General features: G+C 33.0%; 3 protein-coding genes across 6 annotated transcripts; all 3 read left to right on the forward strand.

Moving 5' to 3' along the window:
• Positions 1-5,249: 5,249 nt before the first annotated feature.
• LOC100811214 (ATP-dependent DNA helicase Q-like 5) lies at positions 5,250-13,327 on the forward strand. Its single transcript, XM_006585042.4, has 19 exons — positions 5,250-6,343; positions 6,924-6,977; positions 7,179-7,291; positions 7,368-7,580; positions 7,731-7,809; positions 8,069-8,122; positions 8,219-8,293; positions 8,484-8,537; positions 9,004-9,048; positions 9,135-9,229; positions 9,305-9,434; positions 10,425-10,523; positions 10,741-10,796; positions 11,050-11,152; positions 11,342-11,470; positions 11,775-11,944; positions 12,062-12,086; positions 12,196-12,311; positions 12,652-13,327. Exons 1-19 carry the CDS (start codon positions 5,327-5,329, stop codon positions 12,737-12,739), a joined length of 2,715 nt encoding a protein of 904 aa, XP_006585105.1. The 5' UTR covers positions 5,250-5,326; the 3' UTR covers positions 12,740-13,327.
• A 718-nt stretch (positions 13,328-14,045) lies between these two features.
• Positions 14,046-16,478, forward strand: LOC100812255 (uncharacterized). Of its 3 annotated transcripts, none has more exons than XM_006584536.4 (5): positions 14,046-14,322; positions 14,814-14,978; positions 15,250-15,300; positions 15,524-15,616; positions 16,167-16,468. In XM_006584536.4, the coding sequence occupies exons 1-5, from the start codon at positions 14,221-14,223 to the stop codon at positions 16,233-16,235; spliced, it is 480 nt and encodes a 159-aa protein (XP_006584599.1). In that variant the 5' UTR covers positions 14,046-14,220; the 3' UTR covers positions 16,236-16,468.
• A 3,712-nt stretch (positions 16,479-20,190) lies between these two features.
• Positions 20,191-23,697, forward strand: LOC100813335 (uncharacterized). Of its 2 annotated transcripts, none has more exons than XM_006585043.4 (4): positions 20,191-20,448; positions 20,941-21,832; positions 22,355-22,436; positions 23,270-23,697. In XM_006585043.4, exons 2-4 carry the CDS (start codon positions 21,027-21,029, stop codon positions 23,483-23,485), a joined length of 1,104 nt encoding a protein of 367 aa, XP_006585106.1. In that variant the 5' UTR covers positions 20,191-20,448; positions 20,941-21,026; the 3' UTR covers positions 23,486-23,697. The 2 variants fall into 2 exon arrangements, with proteins under 2 accessions (XP_006585106.1, XP_025985362.1); XM_026129577.2 differs by lacking the exon at positions 20,191-20,448 and adding an exon at positions 20,495-20,580.
• The last annotated feature ends 742 nt before the right edge of the window (positions 23,698-24,439 follow it).

A 24,439-nucleotide genomic window follows, 5' to 3' on the forward strand; every position in this document is an offset into this window, starting at 1 on the left:
CCATTAATTTGAGGCAATTGGAGGATTGTGCTCCTCAAGTTGCTCCATTCGTCTTATTTGAGTTCCATTGAGATGAAGTGATCCATCAATGGAAGTGTGAAGTAGAACTCATTCAAATTCGTTAATATAGTGAAAAGCACACTGATTTCTTTGCTAGAAGTTTATCCACGTGCATCATACCTAGGGGTAGCAAATGGATGCATCGGATCAAATCCTAATCCATATCTTAATGAATCGGATCAAAATAATCTATTAATTCATTTTGATTCATAAAAAGTATTTAATGGATCCAATGCGATCCGATCCATTCATTAACATTTTTTTCATAGATGGATTGAATATCCATCCATAATGGATTGAATATCCATCCATAAAAATCATACTCCCTCCAATCCTACATTTCTAATTGAATTACGTGTAAAAAAATAGTTAAGTTAGTTAACTTCTATTGATTTTTAATAAAATGGTACTGATCTACCCGTTTTACCTTTATTAACTAACCTTTAATTTTTGTGTGAGATAAAGGCACTAATTAAAAGAATCATTGTGCTTGTGTTGTTACAGGCATGCATTTGGTAGTGTTAGTGGAGCACACCACTATCAATAAACATGTATTCTTTTTTATTAAAAAAAATTGTTCCGATATTTTAAATGGAGGAGGCATTATTGTTAATTCATGGGAAGCTTAATTGATTCTGGTAGGAGTATCGTGCCATATATTTACTCCAGATTTATAAGATTTTTTGACAAATACATTTCCACCTTGAGATTGTGAAACACGGATGAACAAGTATTTTCACTAGATTGAAAATTTGAAATTTGCAATCAAAATTTGATTTCCCACCAAATTAAAATTTAAAAGCAAAAGATTGGCGAATTAGTATTTTTAAAAATGCATAAGGTAATCATAAATAAAAATTTGCAAATCAGTATTGTTAACTAAAGGTGAAACTCACCTATTATATGAACCAAATCTGAAATATTTTGCATGGGTTTGACATCCATTTGATGTGTCAACCTGGTAACTCTCGAGACTTAAATGTGTTGGACCTTGGGGTTTTCAATGCCATTCAAGCATTGCAACACAAAGAAGCACCTCACACTATTGATGGCCTTTTTGGTGTTGTGGTTAAAGCATTCAAAGAATTTCCAACTTCTAAATGTAACAAGGTTTTCTTGACACTACAATCATGCATGGTGGAAATCATGAAGGCAAAAGGATGTAACAATTATAAAATTCCACGTATTAAAAAAGAACTATGCAAAAAGGAAAGGTATATTGTCGGCTCAACTAAAATGTGATCCTTCATTAGTGGAAAAAAGTTCATTTTGAGTTTCATGTTATTCTCTATTTCTAGTTTATCATGGGTAGAACTTTTGTATTGACATATTTGTTCATCTAGTTTCCCATTCTTATGCTTTTATAGGAATAACTTTTTTAAATTGTTTATGGTGTTGTTGTAGTATGGAGGACTAATTTTTATGTTATGTTTACTATGGGGACTATTTAGGAGCATCAGGGAACGTTTTCGTTGAAATTTGGCATAAATGATTTTCTATTAAGCTTAATCTAGTTGAATGACTCCAAATATTTGAGTATAGAGTTCAAGATATGAAAAAAAAATGTCAACAAAAACAAATTATTTAATTTTAGAACTTCAGAGCATGTAAACACATGGTCTTTATTGATATATAGGATAAGAACTTGGGTAACCTATTATCCAAAGTTGGGGAATTTTCAACACTTCAAAGCATTTGCGTGCACTATGACTTAGATTTTCAAGTAATTCTATAATTAAGAATGATTCTAGATGACTTATGCAATATAAATTTTGTTGAATTGGAAACAACTACACATCATGAATTTTAGAAAAATCTATGTATATCGTTTGATTGAAACAGGAAGTTACCACCAAGCAAATAACACTAGCATATCAAAGGTTCCTTGCAAAAATAATCTTTTTTACTTATATTTTTACTCATATCTTTACCTTGCAAAAATAATAAAAAAACTCATCAAGTATAGGAACTGATACTTAAGGAGAGGTCTATAAATTGAATCTAAAAAGAAAGAAAAAAACTCATTTTCTAGATTGGAGTTAGGATCACAAGTCTTATTTTGGAGTAAAATTCAATACACAAGCATACAAATTTATGGTTAGACATGATTGAATATTTTTTGTAAGTGGAGATCAGATAAAGCATGTAAAAGTTAAAATAATTGTAAAAAGTGTGTAACAACGCACGAACTAACTTTGGAAAATGACCATTATCTCATTACAAGTTTGCAACTTTTTCTTTTGGTGAGAGTTTGACTATTATGAGTGTGCAACCGTTACTTGATATGGAAATGGATCCATCTCTTAATGTCCAAATAAATCCATTTAAAGAAGCCACAAAAAATATCCTTGGCCAAGCTAAGTAACGTCAGGGTAGGGAAAATATTTTTAATAAGAAAAAATTCCATTAAAATTACTCCTTTCATGTTCTCTAAAAATCTCACTAGGCTTCCGAACAAAACATCAAAACACCCTACAATAAACCAATCACTTATCAAACAAAGCCCAATCCCAAACAAACCATGCTTCTAATAAAATTTATCAAAATAAATTCGTAACATACTCCTAAAAAATTCTTTCTTTCCCTTATCCTCATCACCATCATCTTCAAAAGGAAACGAAAACTTGTTAAGATCAAAATTTGCAATCTTATTGTTTTTTAATACAACTGCAGAAGCCTGAGCATTCAAATCTTTATGTTTTGCAGATTGAATTTCTTTATATTTAATTTGTAGATTTGCTTCAACAACTTATTTTTCATCATTCTCATAATTTTTGTTTTCTATTGAAAACTTGTTGAGATCAAATTTTGCAATCTCTTTGTTCTCGAATACAATTGCAAGAGCCTGAGCATTCAAGTCTTCATCACCTTCATATGAATCTTTAAGATCCAATGCAACTACAAAAGAAAAGGAAAGTAAAAAAAAAAAAATTAAACAACAATAACTAAAAAAAGGCTAAAATTAAAGAAAATGATTAAGAATAACAAGTTGGTGGATACTAACCTGAAGTTCCTTGAAGCCAATCATTTTAACACACTAATGCTTCAACATTTTCAGGCAAAAGAAAACTTTGATACTTGTTAAATATATGTCCATCAATGGTAAATGTTGATTCTGATGCAACTGTAGTAAGTGGTATACTCAAAATATCTCGTGTCATCAAAGAAAGTTCAAGATATTTCATTCCATTTCCAATACTCCAAAACATTCAAATCAACATACTGCATATGATCAAGTTTATCTTCAAGCAAATAAGCTTCCAAATAAGATTCTTTCCTTGACGATGCACACAACTTGCTTTGAAAGCTTCCAAAACTCTTCAAATGGCTTGATGAGATAATGCTTGGACTACTTCTACTAAATCTTTGTGAACATGACAGATTTGCCTCATTTGGTGAGGAATTTTGATACTTTTGAAAAAAACCCTCTAACTTATCATATTTTTTTTATCAATCTCACACCCTTTTCATTTCCATACAACTTCACATACCAATATTAAACAAATTGCACCTTATATATAGGATCTAAGATGACACCAAAGGATAAAATAACGCTGTAAGAGTCTCAATATTTTTCAAATTTTACCTTCATTTTTCTAGCCATGCAATAGATTTGTTTTTCATTTTCAAACTCACAATGAAAAAGCATGCAACTTCATTAATATTAATCTAAATACTTCACATACCATAAAAATAGAGGTTGGCGGTCGGATAAGTGCTGCCTGAGAAAAGAGTGGTGATATCACAAAATGGCTTAAAAAACATTGCTGATTTTTCTACCTCAACCCACTCCTCTTCTAATAAGCAATTATCAAAATAAGGATCCATATATTTTTAGGATGGTAAAGGCTTCATGAAAACCTATAACACTTTCAAGCATGAGATATGTGGAATTCCATCTTGTAGGCACATCTTGACAAACTTGCTTAGATGTCACATGTGAAAGTTTCTCTAAACATGCAAACTTTGACTTTTGTGGATTTGAACCCCTAATATATTTCACACACTCTCGAATTTAAATCAAAGAACTGTCGATTACCTTCAAACCCTCATGGACAATCAAATTTAGAATATGTGCCCCACACTTAATATGAAAATAACCTCAATTAGCAACCAATCCTAACCTAAACAATGGATGTTTCTTCAGTATCTTCATCATTGCTTCGTTGTTAGAAACATTATCTAAAGTGATTGTGAACATTTTTTTATCAACACCCAACTCTTTTAAAAGACTAAGTAGCTTCTCGGCCAAATTAGCACTAGTATAAGGCAGAGGAAAGTTAAAGAAAGCTAACACTTTTTTTATGTAACTCTCAAACCTTAGTAATAAAGTGTGTAGTCAATACCATATATTGATTGGTAGTGATTAATGACCACAGATCAACGGTTAAACAAATTTGTCCAGGAATGGATTGTAAGTGACATTTGAGAATTTCTTTTTCTTTCCTATATCTCTTCAAAACCTTTGACTTTGATATGTTTCAACATATTGTTTTAGCATGTGGGTTTAAAAAACAAAGCAAATCCCTAAATTGCTTCATATTCAACAACAACAACAACAAAAAAAAGATAGCTATGTTTGATGATTACCTAAACAACCTTGTCCACATATACTTTTCTTGATCAAGAAGCAGATAGGAAGATATTCTCCCATCTACATCACATTTCTTTGCATGCTTTTTCGTATTTGAAGTCCCGCTATCATTTCTTGCGACATACTCTTTACCACACTTTTTACATTTTACTTTTGGAATTCCTTCACCATTAACAAACCTCTCAAAATAGTCCCAAGCTATAGATGTTTTAATTCTTTTTGAAACTAGGAGCTGAACTTTCTTCGATTTCGTTCTCCTCAATTGGATTCTCCTCACAAGACATATTATAACTATGATGACACCATGCAAAAACACTTTTTTTTATTGTTGCCAAATAAGACAATCCAAACAGTCGTGTGCACAAACTGCAATCAAGAACGAAGAGTGGGAAGAAAGAAGGATGGTGAATGCGTGTTAGTGTGACACAGAAGGAATGAGGTGTGAGAATTTTTATTATTCTCAAAAGTATATTTAAAATAAAATTTACAAAAAATTCCTTAAAACCCGAACAGGCCCAATAGGCCCAAAACCCGAACCCAAACACTTAAAAAAAACAAAACACAAAACTGGCGGGAACATTCGCGTTCGCGGGAGCTAGCTTTTATTCACTCATTCTCTTTTCTTTTCCTTCCCCATTCTTCATCTTCGTGTTCCGATTCAACTGAATCCAAATGGAGTCCGATTCCGACTCCGATGGATCTCACATCTCCGCAACTCCACCAAGAAAATCAACTCCATCACCACCACCACCACCACCTGTAGTAGTTTCAAAAAAATCCAGAATCAGAATCAAACCTTCAAAATCAAAACCAAAACCAGACCCTTCCGGATCCTCCAAAACCCAGTCCAAATCCGACCCGATCCAGCAAGCCACCCTTCTCTCCCTCCCCACCGATCTACCCTTCCAAATCCGGCGACCTTCCGACGCGCCGTCGATTTCGTACTCCATCGAAACCCTCCCCGCCGGCTACTTCTCCTCCTCCCATTCTGCTTCCTTCTCGAAAATTCGAAGACCTCTCCTCAATCTAGAACCTTCTGAAGTCGAACAACCGGTTTTTACTTCCGGCGCGTCTGACTCACGCGCCGAGGGCGCCGACTTGAGGAAGCGTGGGAAGAGCCAGCTTCCCAACCTGATTGGCTCCAGTGCGCCAATGCCGAGCGTGAAGCCGCGAACATCCGGAGCCGGCGAAGGGAACTTCGTGAAGCTCAACATGAATGGCAAGAGAAAGAAGTTCCTTAACAAGAGAGGGAAATTTGGCGGGAAAAGGTACAAGAGTTGGAGATTCAAATCGCAGCGCGAGAAGGAGGAGGAGCAAGAAGAGGCTGTTGGAGAGTTGAAACAGAGAGGGGGTTGTAAGAGGAGGGAGATTGATGGTGATGCAGTGGAGGAGGCTGCGACCGCAGCACGCAAGGAGCCTTCGGAGGAGAATTTGGTGAAGCTGTTGAGATTGGTTCATGGTTATGATTGCTTTCGAGATGGGCAGGTTGAGGCGATTAAAATGGTTCTTGCCGGGAAGTCTAGTGTGGTTGTTTTGCCGACCGGTGCAGGAAAGTCGCTGTGTTATCAGTTGCCTGCTGTGATCTTGCCTGGTGTTACATTGGTTGTTAGTCCATTGGTAGCTTTGATGATTGATCAGTTAAGGCAATTGCCTCATGTGATTATGGGTGGTCTTCTATCCAGCACTCAGGTGTTGTAAACTCTTATATATTCTCCCTTGTGCAGTGTTATTATATACTTCGGTTAATTGGTTTTGATAGGATAAACTTCTCAATAAACACTTGTAAGAGAAAAAAATAAGAAGGTAAAATGAATTAAGCTTTTCATATAAGGTAAAATCAACTTATTGACTTTAACTTTTATTGAGACTCTCTCATTTAACTTTTTCAAAAACTGGTTTTAGCTTATATGTAAGTTAGTTAATTTTTAACTTATGGGAGAACCTTAGGGTGTATTTGATTTCTATTTCAAAATTTGTCTTTCATTTTCAAATGCAACTAAACAAGGACAACTGGCGGAGGGTGGTGCAAGGTACAAAACAGACACTGAAATTAAGGGAGATTTGAATAAGATGAAAATAGAAGAAAACAGAAAACATCTACTAGTAGTTCTGTTTTAAAAATTTGAAAATAATTTTTAAAACTTACATGGATTTTGGATTAGAGATTAGTTAGTGAGTGGTATAGTCCTTTAAGTGCTTATTGCCATACAGGATATCATCATTTCATCTCTTTATGTTTAATTCATTTTTTTATGTCTACTTATGTTAGACACCTGAAGAAGCCTCTGAATCACTCAAGCAGCTTCGTCAAGGGGGGATAAAGGTAGGACTTTCAACAACTGAATGTTTGAATGCAACTTTGGCTCAGATTGTGTAGCACTCTTGCAGATTGTTTGCATACAATGTTGTTGATTGTTTACATGCCATTTTTGTATGACATGTTGTGTATTGAGGTTTATCTGTGGATGATGGTAGTACTCTTGCATAAAGCTAATGCTAATGTTTGAAATTTTAATTTATATAGGTGCTTTTTGTTTCACCAGAGCGGTTTCTGAATGAGGAGTTTCTGTCTACTATTTCTTCTTTGCCAGCCATCTCACTTGTTGTTATTGATGAAGCACATTGTATATCTGAATGGTGAGGGAATCCCAATGTCTTTTGGTGATTTAATCTGCTTTTCTGGTTGATCTTGAAATTTTGAACATTTTTACAGGTCTCACAATTTCCGACCATCTTTTATGAGACTTAGAGCATCTCTGCTTCATAAGACACTTAATGTTCGTTCTGTGCTTGCTATGACAGCAACTGCTACAACCACAACTTTAGATGCCATCATGTCTGCTCTAGACATTCCTTCCACAAATCTTATTCAGAAGGCGCAGTTAAGGGACAATTTTCATTTATCAGTGTCTTTGGTCAGAAATAGGCAAGTCAGATGCTTCTAATTTCTGCTTCAGCTTGTATACTTTTGTCATATCAACTTCGAACATTTAAAGCTTGTATACTTTTGTCATATCAGCTTGTTAAACTTATACATCAATAAGCTTATATACTTTGAACATTTTGAACATAATAGAATGAAAGACCTACTGAATCTGATAAAGTCTCCTCCTTTTGTGGAAGTTCAAAGCATGATCATATACTGCAAATTTCAGGTGTGTATAAGGACTGTTTTTTGTCAACTTTAAAGTACAGGATGTTTTATGATTTCTTAAACTCAACTGTTATTGTATTGCAATATATTCTTGCTTCTAGCTCAGAGCATTTGATATGTATAATATTGTTGGCAGAAAAAAAAAAGTTAGTGAGATCCTTATGGCTCAGATTTAAAATGTTGTTTTATATAGTGGATAGTTGAATATAATATAATGTTTCTATATTGGTGGGAATTAATGACGCCTCTTCTTGTTCCAGTATGAAACTGATCAAATTAACAGATATTTGAATGATAACAACATCTTGGCAAAGGTTAGCTCCGAATTTTTCTTTTGACATTGCATGTCTTTATGTATAATCCTTGACACTGAGGGTTAAATTTGATGATTGATGTGATTTACCATGTAGAGTTATCATAGTGGTATCTCTGCAAAGGAACGTAGCTATGTACAGGAGTTGTTTAATTCCAACAAGATCAGAGTGGTGAGACAAATTCTATGGTTCAATCATTAATATTGTGAATTTATGACATGAATTTTTTTATACTATCAACTATACATAAAATTACTAACTTTTAATTATGTTACCATGCAACGCAGGGGTAATATACTAGTATTCTTTTTGTTTGCTTGTTTTATTTTTTGCCAACTGATACCTTGTATTTTTTGTGAAGGTTGTTGCAACTGTGGCATTTGGCATGGGACTAGATAAAAGAGATGTCGGAGCTGTAAGGCTTATCAACATGTTATGGCTTTCTGCATTAATTTGCATGAACTGGTTTATGACAGTAGAAGTTCCCTAGGATGGTATGCTCATATAGTGGTTCACTGATTCGCATTGTGCTCTTGTTGCATGGTAACCTGATTTTCCATGTGTCTTATGATTCAAACTTTTGAAGTCTGTCTCTATCAGGAACAACTGATTCTTCTTCAAAAGATTTTTATTTATGCTTAAAGTCCCAAAATGGGGACAAATGGTCTTGGATGGATATTTGAGTTCTTTCCCTGGTCTCTGTTCCTGCAATCACTGGTAGTTACTTTAGTTAATAGTTCAGTTTACAAAATAAAGTTTTTGAGCATCACTCATATATGTTTCTCTTGTATTTTACACGCTACATATTTGTATTGCAATATAAATTATCTTGCATATTACAGTAATTCATACTGAAACTTCATTGTCATATCTGTGTTTAGGTAATTCATTACAGTTTGCCTGAAAGTCTGGAAGAGTATGTACAGGTATATGATTCCTTCTAAATTTTAGTAGTGGCATAGCAAGATATTCTATCATATGCTTTGCTTAATAAAGGGAATTGGTACTTTAGGAAATAGGACGTGCTGGAAGGGATGGGAGGTTGTCGTACTGTCACCTATTTTATGATGATGAGACATATTTCAAACTTCGTAGTCTAACGCACAGGTAATGCAATTCTTTTTTATTCTTAACTTTTTCTCACTGTCAAATTGTTCTTAATGCATTTTTTTTAATCCTCAGTGAAGGAGTAGATGAATATGCAGTGAACAAATTTCTGCGTGAAGTGTTTCCTGCTGACAAAAACTCCTGTGGGAAAATCTGTTCATTAATCAAAGAATCTGCTTCACGCAGATTTGATATGAAAGAAGAGGTCCTCTACTCTATACTACCATTCATTTGAATTTTTTTTAAGTTTGATTTCTCAGACAAATGATTTTCAATTAAAATTTCAGACAGACTTCATAACATCCTCTTGATATTTTGATGATAAATAAAGAGGGGGGATAGCTCCAAATTTTCTGTCATTAGGATGATATCTGTAGGGTATGCATGCTATGCCAAAACACCATTTTTAGCCATACTGATTGTAGATTATGTTAGGAACCAAGAATTGAAATGAGAAAGAAAAGAAAAGATTTTATTGACCAGTAAGAAAAAAACAGAAAATAGGAGAGAAAGCCCTGGTGCAGCGGTAAAGTTGTGCCTTGGTGACTTGTTGGTCATGGGTTCGAATCCAGAAACAGCCTCTTTACATATGCAAGGGTAAGGCTGCGTACAACATCCCTCCCCCATACCTTCGCATAGCGAAGAGCCTCTGGGCAATGGGGTACGAAGTTTTTTAGGAGAGAAAACTCTCCTCCAAGAGTTTCCCCTTCACAAAGAATTTTTCCTTTAACAAAGAGCTAATACTTAATTTACAATGACAACTAATTTGCCTCTCTCCTATCCTTCTTCCCCTATTTATATCTAATAAACTCCTCTAACTAACTAACTAACTAACTCATTAACAGACTAACTATCTTAACTAACTTTCCCTTCTCCTTATATCCTAACAGGTTATATCTGTGTTTGTACAAAAAATCTGGTTTTGTTTTATCTTTCTTTGCTAAGTCCTTGAGTCCAAAGAGATCAAGATTAACTTTAAACCAGATAAAGCTAAGGTGGGTTTCTGTACAGTGATTAGGATTTTTTCTTCTTGGACAATCATCTAGATATAGGGGTCAGTCATCTCTATCCATTTATATGACATTTAACATGCTACTAATGAAACCTGTTCCTGTAAGGAAACTCAAGATAATTATATGTTGCCTATTTTAGTCTAGGTCTACAGTTTAAAATGTCTTATATTTTCCTTTACCAGGTGATGCTTACACTTTTGACACGCTTGGAGTTGGGTGATGTACAGTACTTGCAGTTACATCCACAGATAAATGTAACTGGCACTTTGAATTTTCACAAGGTGCAGACTCACCTTTGCATGTAGAATTTGTCACGCAAGATGGATATATTTATGAGTGCTATCTCTCTAAATCTATATATTTAAACTTGAATTTTCTGATAGGACATCTCACTCTTATACTACTTTTTGTTAATTTTTAACTGAAATCTGGAAAACTAAATATGGTTTCAGTAATTATTTAGTTGATTGTATTTTTTAACTTTTGGCACTATTGCAGTCTCCTCCGCCATTACTTGCTCAGAAGGTTTCTGCTATAGCTGTAATTCTAAAAAGGTAACAATAGTAAGCATATTACATTTTTTGGCCTTTCACCTTTCCCAACCTTTTCCCCTGTTTCCACTGGATGGTACTGATTTCCGACTGAGTTATGTTAATGTTGTAAACCTCAACATGGAGTCTGGCTGGCTCCAAATTTTCAATTTCTATAAAGGGAAGTTATATCTGATTGTGACCACTAAAAAAGCAGTTTAATTCTACTTACACTCATACTTCTGTTAAATTGAATCTTTTGTGTGTGATTTTTCAGATCTGAAACCAAGCATGGGCAATATATTTTTGACATTCCAACTGTGGCAAATGATATGGGGGTTACAGCAGTGGAATTAATAAATCAGTTGTACGACCTGAAGGTTTGGATTAGTGGATATATTTTTTATTGAGATTAATCTTGCCCATTTTTTTCTTTCAAAACAATGTTTCTAGTCTGATTCTGATTTGGGACACCTAACTCATTTGCTGTAGCTCTACCCTTCCTGTGTGTGGTACTGAAGCAATAATATAAATACAATCTGACCTCATTATTTGTGAAATATTCTCAGTTGATGGGAGAAATAACTTATGAAATGAAGGACTTGGCCTACTGTTATAGGATCATTGAAGTCCCAACAGACTTGTTATCTCTATCAGCAGATATTACCCGATGGTTATCAGAAGTTGAAAATTGTAAGGTAAGTAAATTCTGATAAACTTGTGAGATATTTATTTATTTAGGCATTTTTTTAAAATATGTTCATCTAGGATGTTGTATCCTCTGCTCAATTGTTTTCCTTTTTGGGATTCGAAATTGAAATGTAATGTTATGACATTGTCCCATATTCCTCTCATAATCAGAAGCCCCTGAACCTTGAATTAGTACTTCTCGGATAATTCGTTTTAGATGAAATGTTGCATCCATTGAGTTTGTGTAGTCAAATTTCATGTCCAAGTTATCAATGATTGATTCATTTTCTCATGGTTCTATTTTTTGAGTAGGTACGAAAAATGGATGCAATGTTTAATGCTGCATATTTTGCATTAAATCTATGTGATACGATGCAAGGTTGCAGTGGTGCCAATCATACACCATGCTTGCAAAGGAAAATATTGGATTACTTTTCTGGAGTTGATAATGCTGATTTCTGCAAGAAAATTGGTCAAAGCAGGTTATTTCTAATTTCTTTGAGCTAAGCTCCGTATTATAAAACAAAAATTTAACCTGTGACTTATATGCTAATTGCTACATTATCTTGTACTAAAATTCGTGGTATTTGCATGTGCAGCCCTTTCCTGCGGGCAGATATAAAGGTAAGTTGTCATTTGAGCATCCTGATAATCTTTAAAAAGTTTGATACATATATATCATGTTTGGAACAAAAAGTTTTAAAATCTTACCTGTTCCTTTGGGTATCACCAGGTCTTTCTGCAGAGCAATTCACAGGCTCGATTTACACCAAGAGCCGTTGCGAGGGTAATGCATGGAATTGCAAGCCCAGCTTATCCTTCAACAGCATGGAGTAAAACTCATTTCTGGTACATTAAAATTCATTTTTTTTCTTTCTATTTTATGACCTTAATACTGCTTGATAATTGGAAATAAATTGGGTGAGTTTGAACTGTTGTACGTTTAGTTTAGTTAGAAACTTAGAATTGTGTACACATGCATCAATATCAATAGACAAACATTAGTCATGATATGCTGTTCCAAAACTTTTAACTTTTGTTTGGGAAACAAAAAGAGAAGGAAAATCTAGAAAGCAGTAACCGTTCCTTTCATTTTTTCCCCTCCTATTTTTGTTTTTTATGGTGTCCGGGCTTTATATCATTCATTAGAACATAGTGCTAAAACTGAACATTTAATTATGGATTTCAGGGGAAGGTATACGCATATAGACTTTCAGGTAGTGATGGAAGCAGCAAAGGAAGAACTTAAGAATTTTGTTGGAAAAGATACACTCTAGCCGTTTAGAATTGATTGAGTTTACCATACAAATTTGGATCGGGGATCACCTAGTCTTTAACAGAATCCGTCCAAGACCTGCATTGATCCAAGGCCCAGAAAAAAAAAGCTTAATTTATGTGCCCTATCAAGTGGTTGGACTCCAATTGGGGAGTTCCGTGGCATGTTATTGTTGTCGTAAATTTGGCACCAGCACATGTCTGTCATCACATGTTGAGACAGAAACGAAAGGAAAATTGAAGCTCTGCCTCATTTGTGTCATTGATTTGCATTTGTCCAATTGTCCGTTGGGATAGCATGCGTCCTGTGGTTGGAGGAATCATGGATTTACAATCCTTTGCTGTCTGATATTTTGTTGTTATCACTTTGTCCTAGAGTCTGGTCTAAAGGAAAAAGCAGATCAACTCACTCAACTTTTAGTTTTTTCTTTTTCCCTCCTTTCTTGAATAGCACCCAATGCCAACAACGGCTTAACGGTGTTATTATTTGCTTACACTTAAATATCTTTAAATTTCTGAGTATGTGCTCGTGTATACATAGTAATTCACATTAACACAACAATGACAAAATTATTTGACCTTTTTCACTATATTTTTGTGTCAAGTGGCATTCAATTGTTTATTTTATTCTGTTTGAATGAAATTTACATTTTCTTTTCCATTAAATTAGTTCTACACCATAATACCATTAGCGAAAAAATGAGTTTTAACTTGTAAATGCAGAATCCTTAAAAAAAACTTATAAATCCAGAAGCAGAAAGGTAACAGTGTCACTTTACAGAGTACAGAATGGTTCATAATATGCACATGCAGTTAAAAATACTACTGGTAGAATAAATAATACATGAGGAGCAGTGGAATTTATTTATTATGAGCCGAAACCTTGACATTTTGAAGCGTCCCTAGTGCATTGCTTCTCATACATCACGATGTTTCGAATCTTGAAATTTCTTTTATTATTTTTAGGTACAAATATTCTTGGACTTAACGTACAAGTATTTTGATGAGTTTAATTTTTATATACGATCCATTAAAAAAATTATATTGTCAATTTTTAAAAATGATCATTTATATGATTTTTAAGGTAATTATATAAGATGTGATTTATCTATTTAAATATTAAATAGTAACTATATATTATCTTAATTATTTGTATTAAATTTTATTAAAATTAAACAGTAATAAGAATATAATTAAAGAATTCAAATTTTCTAAATTTAGCTTTAAAGTTATTCTACTTGAATATTCTAAACAAGAGAAATATATTCAGGTGTGAAAGCCAAAGTATGACCGTTAGTTAGCATTTTGGAAGAAAAAAGAAGCAACCCAACCAACCAGTGAGAAGACATCATTTCATTTATCTTTCTTCTCAAATGAGTCTCTCTTTTTGTTCCTTCTAAGGCTAAGCCTTCCTAGATAGTAGATCCCTTTACACTTTACGGATTCCAATATTGTCAAACTCCCTGTGGATGAGGCTGCAGCCATGCATTCTAAACCCTCATCTATCACTTCCAATTACCCTCTCATTTCTGCCATTGTTGCTTTTGCTCTAGCTCAATCCATCAAGTTCTTCACCACTTGGTTGGTATTCCCTTTTCTTTCTTTATGTTTCCTTAAAACTTAAATCCAATTTGATCTGGTTGTTATGGTTCCAACATGTAGTTGTTGTTGTTTTTTTATTAACAAATGTTAGTTGTTAGTATTATTAGTTTTTGTTAGGGGGAGATTCGAACCCGCGACCTCTCCCCCCTTCCCTTCTCCCTTCACCACTAGACCAACCTTATATCTCCTTCCAACATGAAGCCGGTGCAGTTTAAGACCTCAAGATTTCACATATATCTTTGATATCCATGGACATGTGAAGTTTTTTAATAAACTAAACTCAACAACTAGATATATGTGTGAGTGTGTCTCTGTGTGTGTGTGTGTGTAAAAGTTAAAACTAAAGTGTAAGGGTATGGATGAATGTAATGGTTCAAAGAGAAATGGTTAATTTTTCATTTTGAAGTATAAAATTTGTTTTAAAAAAATAGGTAAGAGATGATCAGATGGTTTAAAAGTCTTAATGTTTCTTAGATATGCAGGTTTAAGGATAGAAGATGGGATCTGAAGCAATTAGTTGGGTCTGGTGGAATGCCATCATCTCATTCAGCAACTGTCACTGCTCTTGCAGCTGCTATTGGATTGCAAGAAGGCTTTGGAGGACCTCTTTTTGCCACTGCCTTGGTTTTTGCTTGTATTGTATGACCCCTCTCTTTAGTTCTTCAAATAAATCAATAGTGAAGAGTGAAGACCCCTTAAAGGGCTTGATATTTTGTTTACTAATTATTATGATCTGTGACATAAGTAATACTCAATCTATTCTTGCTCCATATCTGCACCTGTAGGAATAGACATTATGTTACTGTTAATTTCCCAAAAACAGTTAAAAATGCACCTAGTTTAGACAATCAGAAACTAAAGTAATAATGCTGTTGTGTAAAATAAGTTCTGAAAAACAGATTGGTGGCAGGTGATGTATGATGCTACTGGTGTAAGATTGCAAGCAGGACGCCAAGCAGAGGTTTGATACCTACCCTTCTACATTTACTACCTATGCCATTGTTTGTCATTTCCTTTACTTATATGCAATCTTCTGGTTTTAATTTTTCTCACCACAGATGTGAGATAAAATGCCATGGAAGCCTTTTCTGTTTGCCTATGATTGCTGTGCCTTACAGCTTTGCTCCTTTGTTTTAGTTGGTTTTAGTGGATTATATTGAAGTTGAATGAATGAATATTCCCAGGTTTTAAACCAAATTGTGTATGAACTTCCTGCTGAGCATCCTCTGGCCGAAAGCAGACCACTTCGCGAACTTCTTGGGCACACCCCCCCTCAGGTTCTCATTTTTCATACGATTGCTTCCTATAATTATGTGATGGACCTAAGTTTTACCAATGAAATTCAGTGCACCCTAGAATGACACTGCTTCAAAATGTTAAGGGTTTAGGCCTTCATAAAGTTATATATTTTATTTCAGTTCATTTTGGATTCTATCATATAGTACTACTTTATTATACAATGCCAAGTGAATGAACCTTTTCATAGAGATAATAATGTGCCAAATGATAGGTTCTACAGTTGCTGATTATGTTCATTCTGAGTTATAATGTGCTTCAGTTAATAATTAGCTATTTAGCTCATCTGCATTTACATTACTAGCCTTGTACACGTGTTCCACTATTTCCACTTCCACGGTATATTTTTTTTTTCTTCCTCATTTTATGTAATATTTCCATTTCCACCTTCTCCTTACCACTTGATGCTTGTTAAAGTGAGCAGATATAAGTTCTTAAAAAGTGGGACAAGTAATTGACCACAGTAATATATTTTAGGATTAAATATATGTTTTTAATCCCTCAAATTTGGGGTATGTCTACATATTGCAGGTCATTGTCGGTGGGATACTTGGACTTTTAACAGCAATTGGCCTTTTAAGACCTGTGACCAAGAATTGAGGCCTTTCTTGACATTACTAACGGGGAAAACAATGTCAAATCTTTCTTGACTTCAACTGTGGTCTCAAATTCTTCACTCAAAAACAAGTCTACATTCTCATGAACTTCACCATCTGATGTCAACAGCATGTATTAAAATCTAATAAACTACTACATTTTATTAGGTATCTAAGGACTAATACATATTATTTGACATCATTCATTGATCAAAATCATTTGATTTATCAGAACAACATTTTCAAACTTAATCTGTAGAATTTTTACTAATCACCTTAGAGGTATTTTAGGACCATATTTAGCTGGACATGAGAAAAAACCTTAGCAAAGGGAAGTGAAGAGAGCACTCTGAAATGATGCCTCTGGAAGAACACTACATGCAACAATCACCAAAACCACTTCACAGGGAATTCCCGCTCACAATGAAAGATTATTCCCTTATAGATTAATACCTAGGGTGAAACAAAGCTTGTTCAAATTCATAATTATATTTTTCTACACATGTGATAAAAATGTCACATATGTTGGCTGTTAAATATATTGACAAAAAAGTCCAACATATAGCTCTTTCTTTTAAAGTAAAATTTTTTATTTTTAAATTTATTTTAAGTCTCTCTTATTATTGGATTGATCCTGCAAAAAAATAATGTATGTTTCTTTAATATTTTTACCATTTATATACATATTTTAATGGACCCATGGTCCATGGGCCTTATCTTCAAGGCCAATAATTGTGCTAATCTTGAGATTAGTTGCTAAGCTTTTGGTGGTGATTTACATTTTTTTTAAAGTGCGTTTGAATAGAGAATTTTAATTAAGGAAAGTAATTTATCAGAGAATTTAAATTTTTGTAATCTAGAATTCATCGTTTGAATGTTTTTTTGTGAAGAATTTAAAATTTTAGAATTTTAAAACAAAATTTTAAACAACTAAAATTTTGGAATTTCAATTTCCTTCTAAAATGTGAGAAATTAAAATTCTCTTCTTACAGTTTTCTTCAAGAAACACCACCGTCTTAGCTCGAGGAACATCAATCGGATGTGAGCATAGAGGAATACTTATAACTAGCACACCAATCATATTTTCTTTTTTTTCATTCATTTTTTTTCATCCTCTTAATTTTAATTTTTTTTTATCCAAACACAAAATTTTGAAAATAAAAGAATTTCAATTGAAGTATTTGAAATTCTTAGAATTTAAAATTTCTTAGAATTTTAAATTCCCTCATCCAAACACACTCTTAATTAACTTCTCCTGTAGTAATCTTCTTGTACCGTCCTGGGGTTAGGTCCTAGTGAGGAGGTATTCGATCTGGGCCTAGTGGGTGCTTGACCTAGGTCAACTAAAATATATGTCTCATTCTTATATTTCTAGGGGTGTTTGACTATGGTTTGAGAGATTATCAACCATATCCTTAGTAGTGATCTGAATCCTATAGATACACTAGTTATATTATCAAATGACACCATTGTATTTTGTCACATATTAGATTTTTGACAAAATTAGTATTAAAAAAATTATAAAAAAGGAATTGTATGAGAACTATGACTTGTTTTGTCATGTAAAATGTAGAAGACACCACTTTAAATTGTATTTTTTGTTCTCTATTTATCTTTTTAGAGGATGTGTCAATCAAAGTGAAATCACTTATTTTATACCTTTTCCAATAAGAACTAATGTACTAACAAAACTCAACACATATTTTCTACTAAATTACATTAAAATACTAAACAAAAATAATGGCAATACATATTTTCTACAACATTTTTTTAATATAAGAAAATGACAACAAATATGTTATATAATATTTTTCTACTAAATTATCAAATAAAAATTACAACAATATTAAAATACAAAACAAAAATAATGACAACACACATTTTCAACATTTTTTTGTGATAAAAAAAATGACAACACATATGTTTTACTAAATTATCAAATAAAAACTAGAACAATATTAAAATACTAAACAAAAATAATGGCAACACACATTTTCTAATGATAACGTAGTAGAAAACTGTAGTAGATTGAAAAAAACATGGGTTACACGATCAACCCATGATTTTGATGATTAAAAAAAAAACTCGATTAACCCAACATTTTCCCCGACACATTTAGTTTATAGTTTTTTGGTTATATTTTTTAGATTAGGTGTTGTAATTGAAATTGAATTGGATCATTTCCAATAATAAAAAAAAAAAGGAATTGGATCATTAAAACACTCTTATCAGTTATCACCTATGTACCACTCTGGCTCTCATTCTCTTGTATGTGTACCAGCGTTCCTTCTCTTTAGATACGTTCTCTTTACAGTATTTAATTTGTTAATTCATTACTATCTTCACACATGCACCTAGACAACACAATGACGATCCACTCACAAGTCACAACCCTTTTGAGAGTCCAGTAGGTACAAGGAAGAAAGAACAGTTAATACTATAAACTAAATTCACTAAGTTTGTTGGGTTGGGGGAATGGAGCTGCAAGCATGGGTAAATAAGCAGAGCCAGCTTGCAGAGGAAATTTCCTTGTTAGTATGCCACTTCTGTTCTGTCAGTTGCTACTTCCCAGATGGCAGATATGGTTCCATACACTTCCAATCAACTCTTCACATTGCACCATGTGATTTTAAACACCAAGTTTTGATATTTTGAGACAAACTTTAAAATATCCTAAATCTTTATTTTATTTAAATTTAATGGTTTTAAAATGTAACTAATATAATTTGAATAAATGAAGATGCCAAGAAAGTGTAACTTTTTTTTTTACAATATTTGTAGTGAAGTTCAAATTTATGATCTCATTCATTGGACAGATCTTAATGGATTTTTCAAGAAAATGTAACTTTATTAAGTTTCAAAATGAATAATAAACAAAGTTATTCTTAAAATAATAACTTAATCCTTGGTCTAATCTTATCTTATTTGAATAAGATTATTCTCCAAAAAAATAAGTGTGAGATGACAAAAAGATTATTTATGTTAATACACCTTTAACTTAACTTTGCCCCTGCTGAGTTATTTATCTCCAAATGATAATAATTGTTACTTGTGAGTGGTGAGGATGGAGCCGTGTGAAAACAATCAAATTTATGAAACTGTCCGTATCATGGGCTCGTGAAAAGGTCAGGAATCAGGAGTATCACAGTTCGTCTATGTTTTTGCAAACATCCCACCGTCCACGTGTCACATTTAATATTATTTTTTCTAAATCTAGTAGCCGTTAAAAGGACAACCAAAGTTTTAACCTGCTTTCTCCAGGGAACATTACTATACTATTTTCCTATGGACACTTCAACCCCAAAAAAAATACTGCTGACGCATTATTTATCATCATTTTTTACTTTAATTAAAAATACTATTCTTTGTTTCGTATTTCTTTTTTATATTTTGAGATAAATTAAAAGCCTTAAAAGGGATATACAAAAAAGGGTTTTTCTATCCTGTCTAAAGTTGTACATATTAAAGGGTTGAGTAGCACTAGTTATTCACTTTTAAATTAAAGGAAATAACTAATTAAAGTAAATAACATGTATCTTTTCCTTAAAATTAAATGTATCTTTAAATAACTAACAAGTAAGTTAAAATTATTTTTTCAAAAAAAGAATATCAATGCAAACAAAATTATTTATTAATTATTAATTATTTAATCAATACTTTTAAATTATTCATTAACCAGATCTTTTATTAGCAAATACTAAAATATATGTGATACGAATTCATATTATGTTTAATAATAATATGGTTTTATTATTTCTAATTTTTAAGATTAAGTTAAAAAATACTACTGTATTAGATAAGTTTGTTAAAAATTACGATAAAAGTATATTTGCAAATTTAAATATTAATTTTTTCATTAAAAAATTCGTGTTTAATCTAGACGTTCACACAATAGTTAGAAAAATTCTGTGACAGTATATTGCTTAGTCATTTTCTACCAAAATACTACTTCCATGATTCCTCTGTCACCTTACATTGAAGATGAAATGTGGATTCCACCCCACATGGCACCTGCATTGTTCAGTAATAAAAGTCCACCAATTCCCAAGATAAATGACTATTCTATGCATCTTAACCATTCTTTATTTATTGTTGTCGAAACGATAAACCTTTTTTTCTGAAACCATGCACATTTTTTTGGTAGTATTATAATGTTCAATGGATCTGAAATTCATCTCTGCCTCTGCAACTCTCAGAATTTCATGCTGTGAAATAAGGTATCATTCTCTTAAATACTAAGCTTTACTCTGTGAACTCCATTTTCAGCTTCATTTACTCTGTTTTAATTCCTCTTACTGCATTTCCACACACTTAAAACAACCTTAGATTCCAAAGTTTTAACTCAATGAGTGAGTGTATTTTGCTTTCAAGCATTGTACATTAGGCTTTATTTAGTTCTTCTTGTTCAGCTCAGTTAAAAAGTCCTCAGAATTTTTAATGCTTGAGACTAAAGTATTAATTTGAGTAAGTTCAATAGGGTCTCCTTGTTGAAGCAACAAGAGTTACATTACAAAGCTATTTTAGCAGTTCTGAGTTTCATGTTTGTAAAGACAAATTAAATATACATTGAAGGCTCTATAGTTCTAATTTCTAAACTTCAATCTAGATTAGGCCAGTGTACTATATATTTTTTTCTTCAGATATATGAAACGGTGTTAACAAGGATTTCAAGACAATAACATAGATCATACTGATTTTTCCATATATAGGATCTGGAGCAGAAGTTGTAGATCCTGAAATTTTCACTGTGTAGAGTTTGGACCAAAGTTAGAGTTTTTGAGAGACATCTTTGAGAATGAGATACGTGGAAGACAAAGGGTGCTATAACAACAATGGACCAACACAAGAGACCCCAAATAGCAGTGCCATGTACTCAGAGTTTCACAAAGGAAAAGATGCTACTAGTGTCTCCAACCACCACCATCGAGCAACCATGGGAAAACCAACACCTTCTAAGTGGGACGATGCACAAAAATGGCTTGTGGGGTTGTCAAAAGGTGGTGGAGAGAAAAGCCACTCCAAAAGCAAGCCAAGAAACTCAAACGCAGATGATTTGAGACTCATAGCACCTGTGCCACAGAAGGAGAATGATTACTCAAGTAGCGAGAAGGAAGAGGAGGAAAATGATGCATGCCATGATTTCATCATGACTAATAATATTATTAGTGCTAATGCTACTGCTGCTCAATATGAAGCTGAAGCCAAAAGGGTGGAATGTGATGAGTCAAATTGGAGAAGCAATAATAACAATAATAAAAGGTCTTCAGAAAATTACACAATCCAAGTGCAACCAATATGTTTCAGAGACATGGGGACTGAGATGACACCAATTGCTAGCCAAGAGCCTTCAAGAACTGGGACACCAATTAGAGCCACAACTCCTGCTACTAGAAGCCCAATTCATTCAGGGGCTTCAACTCCAATGAGGGGTCAAAATGGGTCACAACATGTTGCTGAGACTACTAGGAAATGTGGAAATGGAGAAGGATCAACAAGCCCTTGCAAGAGGACTCATGAAGATCATCAAGCTAGAAAGTTGAGTCCTCTAGAAAGCCGAGCAATGGCTTGGGATGAGGCCGAACGTGCCAAATATATGGCCAGGTATGTAATTAGCTATATACCTTGCTTTTTTAATCAAATACTAAAAATCAATTAGTCTTTTTTTTTGGTGGATACTATAAATCAATTAGTCTATTAATTAGTGATAAATTTTAGTGAATAAAAATGTATTGTTTTTTTCATAATTACTTGTTATTAAAACTTTTGACTCTCCAGGGCGGATGTCAAAGTATTTTCTCACATTTGGATTTTTTGGATAAATTATAAGACTAATCCTTAATCCAAGACTTAAAATATATTATTGTTTCCTTACTAATTATGTGTAGCTAAATATTAGTGATAATTTCTTAAAAAATGCATATAAATTATTTCATTACTATTTTTTTCTAATATGTTAATACTAAAGTTTATTTCAATTATTATTAAACACTTACCGTAAATTGTACTCATGTTCAGAAAGATGTTCCAGGTTAGTTTTATGGGATGGTTCTTGGACCCTAGGAGTCAACGAATTAATGTTAATTGTTGAGAGTTAACAAAGCTTCTTGTTAAAACTTTATTCAGGTTCAAGCGTGAAGAGGTGAAGATTCAAGCCTGGGAAAATCATCAGATAAGAAAAGCTGAAATGGAAATGAAGAAAATGGAGGTGTACCATCTTTACTGGCTTAGTTCTTGTTCTTACAATGTAGCATATTATTATTAAGATGTTCTAAAATTGGCACTTCCAAAAGTAGTGTTGTGGTTTGGTATGTGGCATAGTAGTACAACCATTTTCCCTCGATTTGCTGTCAATGATTTTAACCTTTCCAACGCTGAAAAAGCTCATGAGTGAAGTAGACTTGAAAGGTCTGTGAAATAGACTGACAAAGAGAATTATCCCTGAAAAGAAACCATGGCATGGTAGGGATCTTTGATCTTTCATTTTTTCTCTTCTTCCTGGATTCTTTCCCGATGCAGAGTAGAATAGAAAAAAATATTTATATTTGAAACTCGATCGAGTTGTCACTAATCCACTGAAATTGCACAAGTGTTTTAAGTAAAGTAAGTACTGTCTGTAATTGATAGGTTCAAAGTACTCTACTGTTGCATAGTGTGACGCTGATAGAACCTCCTCTAGGTAACAGACATGCATTGCTTTCACGAGTGGGCTCTAGTTTGAGTAAAGTTGCTTTTCATTGCGTACAACCGTATATAATTTACGTTTGTACAGCTCCACACTTTCTTGTGTATGTAGAATTATTATTACTCTCTGACATAAAAAATGAATATTAGTGTAATGTGTAATATGGCTAACAAATAATCATGTACTCTAAGCACATGATTAAGGATTTTATAGAAATATTTATTGAGATCAATGTCTTAAATAATCTTAGTATCTGATTTTCGATTTGAGATGCTCAGGTTTTTTTGAAAAAAATTAATTAAAATTGCTTGACACCATTTCTATTCTTTAACAAATGGGTTTATTTGAATTACTAGGTGAAGGCTGAGAGAATGAAAGCATTGGCACAAGAAAGGTTTACAAATAAACTAGCTTCGACTAAGAGGATAGCTGAAGAGAAACGAGCTAATGCACAAGTGAAGCTGAATGACAAAGCTTTGAGGGCTACTGAAAGGGTTGAGTATATAAGAAGGACAGGACATGTGCCTTCTTCTTTCTCTTTAAGCTTTAAGTTGCCTTCCATTTGCTGGTAGTAGCAATTTTGCAACCAATATATGTAATATCTTGTCGTGTGAAATATAAAACCTTCAGTACAATTGGTAAAATTTATCATGAAGCTGTTGACATATATAAGGTAATGTTTCATTAAATTACACTTGGGTGCATTTCAAATGTAAATTTAAAAAAATGGTGAGTCTCACATCTTTATATTTTAATTTAAATATTTCATTTTTTTAAATCTGAATTCACTTTTTTCACGGATCTTTCATTCTTTTAAATTAAAGAGATTCTTAGTTGTTTATAAAAGTGCAATCAGAATTGCACTCTTATTTAGCATTTTGACGTTGCACAATAGTTTCATTTGTGATAATTCACGTGGAATCACAGTTTATTTTTTTCTTCTTATAAATAAAATGTTAACATGTTAATGAATTTGCAAGTTAAAATTGTGGTTTGACAAAGTTCATGGTCAAAATAGTCTGATGCTAATAATTAGTTTTATAACAGACCCATTGAAAAAAGAAAGCTGTAAAAGTGACCTAAATGAGTTAGAACATGTTTTATTTATCATTTAATTTGTTTTACACAAATTCTGAGATAAAATCTAACAGTCCAATGAAAACTAAAAAAAAGAAAAAGAATGTAAATGTTTTAACAAAAATCCTTTTGCTACCAATATTTGTTTGCAATGATAAATCAAACATACACTTAATGATTGGAAAGGAAATCCTGGTCGGAAAAGGAATCCAGGTCTTCACTCCAATATGTAAATGATAGTGCAAGGATTCTTTTATATGGTTTAATTAAGAGGACCATGCTACATCAATAAATGTTGCAAGCATTTTATTAGCGTCATAAAGTTGATTTTAAATTGTTGCTTGTGATAATTTTGATTCAGACAAATACCAATTTGAAGTCAAATATATTGTCATTTGTAGTAATTTTTCTATTAAGCTGATCTAAACCCGAACGTTTAGCATCTCATT

Source organism: Glycine max, chromosome 8, assembly GCF_000004515.6.
Source record: "Glycine max cultivar Williams 82 chromosome 8, Glycine_max_v4.0, whole genome shotgun sequence".
Classification (NCBI taxonomy): domain Eukaryota; kingdom Viridiplantae; phylum Streptophyta; class Magnoliopsida; order Fabales; family Fabaceae; genus Glycine; species Glycine max.

Coding starts and splice junctions, on each gene's coding strand:
- LOC100811214 (XM_006585042.4), top strand. CDS start 5,327: ATGGAGTCCGATTCCGACTCCGATGGATCTCACATCTCCGCAACTCCA. Junction 7,292..7,367: donor GCACATTGTATATCTGAATG/GTGAGGGAATCC, acceptor ACATTTTTACAG/GTCTCACAATTTCCGACCAT. Junction 12,312..12,651: donor TGGAGTAAAACTCATTTCTG/GTACATTAAAAT, acceptor TATGGATTTCAG/GGGAAGGTATACGCATATAG.
- LOC100812255 (XM_006584536.4), top strand. CDS start 14,221: ATGCATTCTAAACCCTCATCTATCACTTCCAATTACCCTCTCATTTCT. Junction 14,979..15,249: donor CCTTGGTTTTTGCTTGTATT/GTATGACCCCTC, acceptor GATTGGTGGCAG/GTGATGTATGATGCTACTGG. Junction 15,301..15,523: donor AAGCAGGACGCCAAGCAGAG/GTTTGATACCTA, acceptor GAATATTCCCAG/GTTTTAAACCAAATTGTGTA.
- LOC100813335 (XM_006585043.4), top strand. CDS start 21,027: ATGAGATACGTGGAAGACAAAGGGTGCTATAACAACAATGGACCAACA. Junction 21,833..22,354: donor CGTGCCAAATATATGGCCAG/GTATGTAATTAG, acceptor AACTTTATTCAG/GTTCAAGCGTGAAGAGGTGA. Junction 22,437..23,269: donor TGGAAATGAAGAAAATGGAG/GTGTACCATCTT, acceptor TTGAATTACTAG/GTGAAGGCTGAGAGAATGAA.